The following is an 11,357-nucleotide window of genomic DNA, read 5'->3' as shown; positions in this document are numbered from 1 at the left end:
GTAATAGGTTTCTGTAAAAATATGCTTGAAATAAAAATAAGGGAAGGACAAATGATTATTAATATCATTGTCAAAAAAACATAAAAATGACATTAGCCCCATAATCCTTATTTCTAGCTTTCTTTCATTACTGTAAAATCATAAACCTTCAGTATATCGTTAACAGCTTTTTAGGAAAATATTAACCAAATGTCTAAGTTTTGATTTGGCCATAAAGTGCTGGGAGAGCTAAGGTTTTCTAGGATTAATGAATAACATGCCTTTATTTGGTTTACTTAAAAAATCTTTCTAAAATCTGTTTACATATCTGTCATTTCCAAGATTAACTTTATATTGATTCAGCAGATTGTTTACTGCTTTGTTCTTCTTTTCCTTTTTTTTTGTCTTTCCTTCTCAGTCAGTGCCCAACCCAAGTTCAAAGGCTGATGAGATAGCAAAACTCACGAGATTTTACTCTAGGGAAAGTTGTTCAGTGGATCGGATCTTGGTGTATGGAGAAAGATGTCACTCTTCTGGATCCTTCTCAGCCTTATTGCTGTAACTGCTTCTCAGTCTTCCACCGTGGAACAGGCCACGGAATTTTTGGAAAAGTTTAACAAGGAAGTTGAAGACCTGTCTTATCAAAGTTCACTCGCTTCTTGGAATTATAACACAAATATTTCTGAAGAGAATGCCCAAAAAATGGTGAGTGCTCATAGAGGATATTTGTTGCTTATAATTGATTATTGCCTACAAAACTAAATAGGGAAATAAAAGAATCTTTTAGCGGTGAGGTTGTATATTTACCTCTCTGAATTTCTTATTTTAGACTCCAAATGAATAGACTTAATTGACCTTGGGGTTCATTTGGAAAATTGTTACAGAATAACTTACGGGTCTGAGTCCAGATTCCAAAAATAAGTGAGTAGCTGTTATAAAGTTAACATATTATTCTCATTTTAGCCAGTGTTTCAAAGCATTTCATGGAAATGTCATAGTTACTGAGATAATGATTTTCACTAGCCAGTAATGTGAACAGAAATAGCTAAAGACTTCAAATAGAATGTTAATGGAAAATACAATGGGAGGTTTACTGAAAGCACAAGTAGGCAGTTAATCTAAATAAGAGTTAGGTGAAACTTGATCTGGGAATTCTTGCATTGTCACAGATTTCAGAGGGATTTCCAAATATATAAAAGAGCCCCCCAAGAAAAATGATAACTAAATTTGTTCTGAAAAATATCAGAATGCTCTGGAAAAGCAAGATACTTTGCTGGAAAAGTAAGATACTTTGCTGGAAAAGTATAAAAGTTTAATAGTCTATTACAGATCTCTAAGCTCAATTTTTTACACATTTAAGTGGTGTAAAAGTGATGTGCTAAGACTTATGTGTTGGCCATTTAGAAATTTTCTGTTTTAAAATCTAACTTGAAAGATTATTTTTTCAAATGGTTATATGTTGTAAATTTAAGTCAAATCACTGACATTTACTGGACAGATCAACTCAGAATTCTCATGTCATTTTCTGTTTTTTTTTTGTTTTGTTTTTGTTTTGTTTTGTCACGAAAACAGGAGATTTTGACAGCCCAAGTTGTTTTCTCTCACATTTTGGTCTTACTTCTCTTTTTCTCATTATATCTTTTTGTCTCAATTTTTCTTGGAGGCAACTGCAGGGTATTGTGCTTTTTTCTTTATTCCAAGATGAATTATTTATTGTGATAATAAAAGTGCTAATATTGAGAACTCTAAAATTAGACCATATATATATCCATATCCTGGGTGAACTTGAACTAGGTAGATTCACTTGGTCTTAGTTTCTTCATTTTTGACAAAGTAAAAAAAAAGACTTATATGTACTTGTGCTTTATTGGATTTCTTTCTTTCTTTCTCTCTCTTTCTCTCTCCCTTTCTCCCTTTCTTTTCTGTTTGTTTGTTTCTTTCTTTGTTTCCTTCCTTCCTTCCTTCCTTCTTTCCTTCCTTCCTTCCTTCCTTCCTTCCTTCCTTCCTTCCTTCCTTCCTTCCTTTCTTTCTTTCTTTCTTCCTTTCTTTCTTTCTTCTTTGTTGTGGGGCCTGAGCTCAGGGTCTGGGTGCTGTCCCTGAGCTTTTTCACTCAAGGTTAGCACTCTACCAGTTCAATCACAACACCACTCCTGGCTTTGCCTGGTTAATTGGAGATACAAGTCTCACAGACTTTCCTGCCCAGGCTGACTTTGAATTGCAGTCCTCAGATCTCAGCCTCCTGAGTAGCCAGCATTACAGGAATGAGCCACCAGCAACCAGCTCTTTAATGGGCTTCTATGAAAAGTAAATATACAAAACTGCCTAATCTCATGTTGTAACTGTATCTGTCTTTGTTACCTGATACGTTGTATATACATTTATTTGTTTATTTGAAAAAGGGAAGGGAAGAGGGGGAAATAAGATGATTGGGAGGCGATCGGGGGAGGGAAATGGGGACAAAAACATGAGAAGTATCAATGTGCGAGAAGTAATGCACCTACTACCTGATGAATGTAACTGTAACCCCGCTATACATTATTCTGACAATAAAATTAAAAACAACAACAGCAACAAAAACCCACCTAATATTGCTTCTTGCTTGTGGACATAAGAGATTCCACAAGTGATGTCCACAAGTGATGGGGAGTCTGGGTATTTTTTTGTGGTGCTTGTTTGCTTGGCAAGTTCTCTATCATTTGAACTACACCCTCAACCTGAAGATACTCATATATATGAGATGAGCCTTAGAATTTTGGAGCAACATATCATAGTACTTCTGGGAGCCCAGATGTGCTTTCCCAAAGCATTCTGAGATTTTTTTCAGAGAAAGTTTAGTTATCATTTTTTTGCCAGTCCTGGCCTTGAACTCAGGGCCTGAGCACTGTCCTTGGACTTTCTCAAGGCTAGAGCTCTACCACTTGAGCCTCAGCACCACTTCTGGATTTTTTCTATGTTTGTGGTGCCGAGGAATTGAACCCGGTCTTCATGCATGGGAGGCAAGCACTCTACCCCTAGGCCAAACTCCTGGCCCCTTTAGTTGTCATTTTTCATGGAGGGTATGCAGGTGAATTGTAGTGATGTTTATTGAAATCATTCTTCAATCATTAAAGTAATGAACATTTTTGATTGGGGTTGTAGTGCAGTGGTAGTACTTTTTTTCCCCGAGTTTGAACTCAGGGAATGGGCACTGTCCTTGAGCTTTATCAAGGTTAGTGCTCTACCACTTGGGCCACAGTATCACTTCTGGCTTTTTCTGAGTATGTGGTGACCAAGGAATTGAACCCAGGGTTTCTTGGATGGTGGGAAAGCATTCTACCACTAGGCCAAACTCCTCACCCCTTTATTACTTTTTAATGTTGGTGTCAGTGGCTCATGCCTATAACCTTAGATACTTAGGAAGCTAAGATCTGAAGATGAAAGTTTGAAGTCAGCCCAGGCAGTAAAGTCCCTAAGACTCTTATGTCTAATTAACCACCAAAAAGCCAGAAGTTGTGCTGTGGCTCAAGTGGTAGAGTGATAATTGTGAATAAAAATGCTCAGAGGAAATGTCTGGAAATGCCTAGGAATACTTTGGGAAAGCAGGATGCTTTGTTGGACAAGTAAGAAAGTTTAATCAGTGTTTTTTCTATCTCACAGATACCAAACTAATATTCTTACACATTTAAGTGGTGGATAACTGATTGATAAGTTAGGAAAAGATGTTTTATGTCACCTATTCAGCAATAGTTTATTTCAAGTTCAAGTCTCAGGACCTACAACATTAAAAAAATATATAAGTTGATTAAAGAGTAGGAAACCAGAGGAGAAACTACTATACTTAAATTGAAGACAAATGTGAATCTTTTTAAGGAAAAATGAGAATATATATCCTTGCATGGGAAGAGAGACTAGGTTGGAGAGGAATGGCTTTTTCATCTATCTCTGATTACATGTATTGAGATTCTTTAATGCACTGAGCTGTGTGGATGTCACAAGAGGTACCAAAATGAACAGGTATCTGAGATATGGTATTCTATAAGGGTAGCTAGTACATGTACACTGTGACTGTGTCTGGTTTAGTAAATGTGGACTTCAGGGGTAGCCTGGCTTCAAGTCTTGCTGAAGGTTCATTTGCCTCTTCTGCAAATGAAAGAAGAGTATTATTTATGGCATCAGTAATATAGCATATACTATACCGAAATACTGAGGTTAGTGGATATGTAATGTGTGTGCATGTATATGTGTATAATCATGACACTTGGTACTGTGTCTTGCACTTAGCCTTCTCCACATTGATATTGATAATAATAATAATATTGTTCAAGGATTTTGCTTTTTACGAAGTCCACAGTCTCTTTGCTATTTCAAGTGAGTAGCTTTTTTGTTGTTGTTTGCAATGCTAAGGATGGGATTCAGGGCATTGTACATGCTAGACAAATACCCTCCACCCTCAGCCTAGGTGTAGTTTTGAATAAAGATTTCCCTAAAAAAGTCAGATAAAGGAGGATCCATATCTCTTTCCTCTGAAACCTTTCTGAAATTCACAGAATTGCTGCTGGGAGAATATGAACTTGGGGGCCATGCAGTTCCCAGAAACAGCCATAATGTTCCTTCCTTTGCCTTGTTGTTGGCTTGTAACCAGCAGAGAATTCAGGGTCAAGAATTAAGAAATATCAACCTTTTGTGTATTTTGACAGTAAGTCTTTCCTGCACAAAGGGGAGGATTTGTTCTCATAAATTTCCATACTGCTGACTTTACCCTACGCTTTATTTACAGAGTAGCATCTGTTGTTAAAAGACATGTACTGACTCACTACATTTTTTAAAAAAACAATGTGGATTTATTTTAATAAAATGATCTGTTGAGCTAGCTTATCTTCTTTGGAGTTAACCATAAATGAACTTATTGGGCAGAGAAAATAACTGAAACTCTGATTCCTAGTACTTTATATCTTTTAAACAAGAGACTTATAACTCACTCAGGAATATCTCTTAAAGTTCTTAGCTGGATAATGACAACAGTAGTTAAAATTGTTTAGGAGGTTGTAGAAATGAAAGAATGTTATTTCATTCCTTTGGAAACACAATCCTGGTGGTCATTTTTATATCAAGGGATAATTTTAAATATGCACACATTCCCACCAAAAGCATCAGGCAGAATGATTTAAAGGTTTTAGAGAGATAGGGAGCTATACAAAACTTCACTTAAAAAAAAAAGAAAAATGAAAAAGTACCTGACTTAGAACAAGAAAAGAGACTGCTCACTGTTATATTGACCCAATCTGTATGAGAGAGAGAGAGAGAGAGAGAGAGAGAGAGAGAGAGAGAGAGAGAGAGAGAGAGAGAGAGAGAGAGAGAGAGTGGGGGGGGAAAACAGCTGAAAGCTCTACAGAAATCAAGTTAGTAAACAGAAGGAAGTGATATTTACACCATAGGTGGTAAAACTGATAAGACTCATAAAATCAGACCATTCTTTAATAAAATGTGAAACATTTAAACTATAAATAGGGTTTTGAAGTATTTAAGCAAGTGTGTGGTTTGCAGATTCACTGTGAGTTAAGGAAGTATGGACAATTTCACTGATGGACTCAGTTCTTCATCCTTTCCCATAATAGTGTGTAAGGTCATGTCACTCTACTGTGCCATGTGACTCTGTCCATCATTTATCTTGATTTGTGTTAGAGGAGATGATGAAAGCAGAAGTTTAATGGACTTGACTAATGGGGCTTTTCCTATGAACCTTTGTCTCTGCCAAAAGAACTCACCTGGGCTAGCCAACTAAAAATGAGAGACACGTGGAGCAGTTGCCCAAGCAGAAGCCAACATCTAGAGTTGTAAGCAAATCCAGCCAAGATAAGCAGTTACCTGCCAACCTCCAGTGATTCTGGCCACATAATAAACACTAATGCCATTAAGAGGTTTGGTTACTTATTATACAATATTATTGTAACAATAGATAACAGGCACAGGAAGGGAAATTTGGGCTATATGACATAGATGTGTTCATATGCTATCAGGGTGACACTATTGAGGACAATCTGCTATTCTCATATTGTCTCTTGGTGTCACTTTCACGAATCAGGATATTGTGCTAGACAGCCTCCAGTATGGCTTTACATGGCAATCTGTATATTAAGTTGTTCAAATATACCTTGAAATAGTCAAACTTGGTTAATATAATGTCCTAAAAGGTGCTTACGTAAACTAGAGTATGGCAGGGACCATTAGGTGGAAGTTAGGAAACAAAAGCTTGGTTTTCTCTCTGTATTTCTCTGTTATTATGGATTATGTGGTTGACTAAATGCATTGTCTTATCTTCTTATAAAACTTTGAAGATTAAGTGATTTCTATCCAAGGAACAAAACCAAGATCATCCTTTTCTCTAATAGATTTGGATGAAAACTGGTAATAAAACCAGATACCACTCCAAGAGGAGATGGAGAAGAAGCAATCTGTATCTATAAGTATTTGAATATGACATGTCACATATATTTATACTCTGTTGGGTCACTATCACTTTAATATATCAAGTTGAAATGATCAGTTTTGAACAGTTTGAACAGTTAGACCTGTTTTATAGGAATGATAAATTTTCTATTTGTATTTATCCTTCTGCACTAGCACTGTCCCAATAACTAATATGTAATATTTTCATTTGAAAAAGTACAGATATCAAAGAATTCAGAAATGCAGTGAAAATTAATTACCAAATACTTACCACATGCTACATAATAAATTGTTATCTTGCTTTATAACAAATGCAGATAGAATATTCACCAGTTAAATTATAGGTAACTTCTCAGTTAAATAGTACCTCTTTTATATGGATCACCCCTTCTTTTGGAGTATATTGTTTGTTTGTGTTTTTGAAATGAGATCCTCTAAAAATCTTCCCAAAGGGCAAATAAATTGGAAATTAGAAAAATTAGTTTAATTAAGCAAACAGATACATAATAAAGCATTTCTTATTTGTTAATCCAACTTGTCTGCTCTTAACTTGCACAAAGATAAACCCAATGTTCTCAAGGGAAATTGGAACCTCCTACAAGGAGCTTCAGATACTGTTGAAATACATTATGTGCAACTATAAAAATCAAACAAGAAAACCTGTTGGGAATGCCACTGGAGTGGGGAGGGAGGCAGGGAGTATAATAGATAAAGTGAGACTACTGAAATACAGTGTAAACATGTATCTCAAAAATGTGATAATGAGCCTCTTCATATAACTAGTACAAGCTATTTTTTAAAGCAGTTTCAGAAAGACAATGATTATTTTCTTAGTAGCAAGGCCACAAATTCTCCAGCAACATAGGAAGTCTCTGGATCATTTTTATACATGGAGGAAGTAAAAGGATCCCATTGCTAACACAGCATCCTGGTTCACTGTCCTAGTATTTGGCAGTAACTGCTATACCTACCCAAAACTATTGGAGTGAGTGGGGTAGACAATCTTGTAAATATTTCTTGATGAGTTATTGGAAACTATAAAAGGAGATTAGGAGTCCCATGTTTATTCTTTAGATGGCCTCTAGGGTTTCTTCAGTTCCTTTGTGCTAAGGCCAATTGGGTCTTCTGGCATGACTGATTCCTGAACCTACAGGGCTGTAGTCACAGTGAACTCAGAACTAAACTGCTATTATATACCCAAGGAAAGAATGTTGACTTACTTCCCATCTCTAATGACCCTGTCCCACGCATCATTACACATATAACACCTACATACAAAAGCAGGGGTGGAGAAAGATTATTGTGATGTAAATAAAATGGAATTCAGAGGTAAGTATCTTTTCCTTATGACATAAAATTCAGGAAAAAAATTAAAATGTTAGTAAATGGGGCCGGGAGTTTGGCCTAGTGGTTAAAGTGCTTGCCTAGCATGCATGAAGACACGGGTTCGATTCCTCGGTACCACATATATAGAAAAAAGCCGGAAGTGGTGCTGAGGCTCAAGTGGTAGCGCTCTAGCCTTGAGAAAGTCCAAGGACAGTGCTCAGGCCCTGAGCTCAAGCCCAGGACTGGCAAAAAAATGTTAGTAAATGTTTTAAATTTTAAAACCTTCACCCACCTATCTAAAATATAAAAAATGAATTTGGGTTGGGGGCGTGGCCTAGTGGTTGTGTGCTTGCCTAGCATGCACAAAACCCTGGGTTTGATTCCTTGGTACTGCATACATAGAAAAATCTAGAAGTGGTGCTGTCTCTCCAGTGGTAAAGCGCTCGCCTTGATAAAGATCACAGACAGGTTCCAGGCCCTCAATTTAAGCCCCAGGACTGGCAAAAATAATGAATTCTTAGGTGGAATGATGAAATTCAGTCATGTGACATATTGCCTACTCTACTGAACAGAGTCTTTTGAAAAAATGTGCAAGTCTCTGGGACTATCTAAAAAGGACCTAGAGTAGCTTTCATCCTTAAGACTTATGTGGTTTTTGAAGGCCATACTTGGAAACTGAGCCAGCATTAGGAACGTGAAGGTATAGGTTTAACTAGGAGCTTGTTGGGCGCCAAGGACTAGATAAATACTGGGATTCTATCAAGCCTTTCACCTTCTGTCTTTAGGAAACTTTCACATGAGCAAAGGAAAAAGTAGTTTAGAGGGTGCTGAAAGTAAAACCTGGTTCAGATGATAAGGAATTGTACATAAATAAAACGAAATAGCATAACTTTGCATCTCAAACAAATTATCACAATTGGTGTAGAGACATATGGCTTAATACAAAACTCAGGTGAAAGCATTTAAAAGCATCATAAATCATTGTATCTAATTTTCTAAGTATAGTTAGGGCTAAGATGAGCAGAATATAATTTTGAATATTTAAAAATATAATTTAGAACTTTTACTCTTCCAATCTTTGAAAAATGGAAAGATCTCTCACAGGATAAGAATATGGTACACACTACAGTTACAGATGGATTCAGAGAGTGGTTTCATTTCTTGTGATGGCACTGAAAAATGTGTGTTTTGTCCCCAAGTCTCCAAACTAGCAGTGGATAATTGTGCTCTTGCAGTTGTTTCTTTCCTGCCTTTACACAGAGGTAGTGTGGAATGCTACCTTTTATCCACTAGTTCCCTGGAGCTATGTAAACTATGGTGTATGTTTCATACCACCTATAGTTCAGGTCCAAAAACTACTTACTAACCACAGTCTAATCTGATTGGTATGTTTGGACTGACTGATTTCCCATGTAACAGCTATGCTATCTGTTTTATTTAGGCTCAGGAGGCTTAGAGTGATGATATGCAATACATTGTCAATAATATAAAAAAGAAGAGCTTGGGAAGGAATATTGTATTCTCTGGGGCCCAAATGCAAGACAATGAAAGCTTAATTTTTGATAGTAAGATGTATAACATTTGTAGAGTGGAAGTAACAAAAATAAACTCAGTCTCAGACTTCACATGTATAGTACAATAAAAAATGTTCTAAGACTGAGACATCTGGGCATATATGGGTTTTCCAAAATAGGTCAAGAATAAAATTATTACTATAATTTGTATCAAAGTTTCATCAGAAATTTTACTTCAGTACATTATCCTGGGCTGGAGTAAGAAAGGTAAGGATTGATTGGTGAATGATGAGAAGGATAAAGTATGCTCTGTAGATCAAACTGTTCTTCCTATAGCTCACTCCTTATTCATACAAACTAAAGAATAAGATGTGTCAAACACATTGTATAGAACAATAGCTCATAGCATTTGCTTTACATGTAAACACACCTAATTTCATTGGTTAATTCTTTCTATTGCTAGCTGTATGACCTAGAAAAAGCTACCTGCTCTGTCCCTCATTCCTCTCATTTTTGAGATGCTGACAGCTTCCTCACATGCTACTTCTTTTATATGGTCAGAAGCAGTAGGATGGACAAAGTATTTGTTCATGTGAGCCTTTGATAAATGGAAGTAATTTTTTTGCATTGAGAGAAGACTGCACACAGAGGGCAAGACAAATATAGTAAAATCCTGCCTCAAATAAAGAAAGGAAAAAATAACTAGGGGAGCAGATATATCCTGGAATCCTCATTTGCTTATTGATTTCTTTTGCTGGTAGAATATGACCACATCTACCAAATTGCCATTTTTCTGAGAGACTTTCTTTTGAAGATCAAAAATTAAGATCACGGCTGGGAGTGTGGCCTAGTGGCAGAGTGCTTGCCTAGCATGCACAAAGACCCGGGTTCGATTCCTCGGTACCACATACATACAAAAAAAGCTGGAAGTGGTGCTGAGGCTCAAGTGGTAGAGTTCTAGCCTTGAGAAAGCTCAAGGACAGTGCTCAGGCCCTGAGCTCAAGCCCAGGACTGGAAAAAAAAATTAAGATCACAATCCCTGTGCTGTCATGATACCTAGGAGTGAACTATGATCTGTGTTTCATTTCCCATGGCTCCCAAGGTCCGGAGGGACAAAACTCCCATTATGTCCAATCTGAGCTCTACTGGCTTTTCCTTTTAAAGCATTCATCCTTGAATTCTTAGCCAACTCACCCACGTCATAGCACTAAGGCCATAAGCTTCAGGGCCTCACAGTGTGAGTTATCTGTGAGAATTCACTTTCAGTTCTGGGGACAGGACCCTTGGGAAAAACTAGGCACTTGACCAGAAAGAAAGTGGCCTAAGAGTGGCCTGGTCACTCTTAACCTAAACCTTGACCTTCAGCAAAGCAGAGGAACAAGGCACTCAGGAAATGGTAGATGTTTCACCAGATGTTCTTTAGACTAGATCTTCTGTCCAATTTCAACGGGTTTTTTTGTCCTTTCAGAATGAAGTTGAGGCCAAATGGTCTGCTTTTTATGAAGAACAGTCAAAGCTTGCCAAAACTTTCCAACTACAAGAAATCCAGGACCCCATTCTCAAGCGCCAATTGCAGGTCCTTCAGCAGAGTGGGTCTTCAGCACTCTCTGAAGACAAGAACAAACAGGTATGTTTGTGAACGTTTTAACACTGACTCCAAGAGTTAAAATATTTGGAAAATATTGAACAGTAATATCACTTATAGCTTCTTCCTTAATCTACAATGATAGTGATCCAGACATTAAAAAGAACTACAGGGAAGGAGGAAGTAGCAATGTTTAAAAAGAAATGTATTAGCCAGGTGCTGTAGCTCACACTTAGCTACCCAGGAGGCTGAGATCTGAGGATCACGGTTCAAAGCCAGCCCAGTCATGAAAGTCCATGAGATTCTTATCTCCAATTAACCACCAGAAAACCAGAAGTCGCTTGCTGTGGCTCAACTGGAACAACAGTGGCCTTGAGCTGAAGAGCTCAGGGACATCACCTAAGCCCAGAGTTGAAGCCCCACGAATGACAAAAAAAATACATGTATTCAATACCTTTTGTAACTATAACCCCCTTCTCATCACCTTTACAATAAATAAAAAAGAACTCTGTGCTTACATAGTGTTA

At 37.2% G+C, this 11,357-nt stretch overlaps 1 protein-coding gene and 1 pseudogene across 1 annotated transcript in view; both read left to right on the top strand.

Moving 5' to 3' along the window:
* The first annotated feature begins 486 nt into the window (after positions 1-486).
* Ace2 (angiotensin converting enzyme 2) overlaps positions 487-11,357 on the top strand; it is a 43,399-nt gene continuing 32,528 nt past the window's right edge. The window contains 2 exon segments of the mRNA XM_090326708.1: positions 487-684; positions 10,714-10,872. Of these exon segments, the coding sequence (XP_090182834.1) occupies positions 502-684; positions 10,714-10,872 (342 nt within the window). The 5' untranslated portion in view covers positions 487-501.
* Positions 6,246-6,422, top strand: LOC150040399 (large ribosomal subunit protein eL39 pseudogene; annotated as a pseudogene).

This window comes from Megascapheus bottae, chromosome X (assembly GCF_031878675.1).
Source record: "Megascapheus bottae isolate mThoBot1 chromosome X, mThoBot2.hap1, whole genome shotgun sequence".
NCBI classification, from domain to species: Eukaryota; Metazoa; Chordata; class Mammalia; order Rodentia; family Geomyidae; genus Megascapheus; species Megascapheus bottae.
This window is presented reverse-complemented; position numbering and strand designations above follow the sequence as displayed.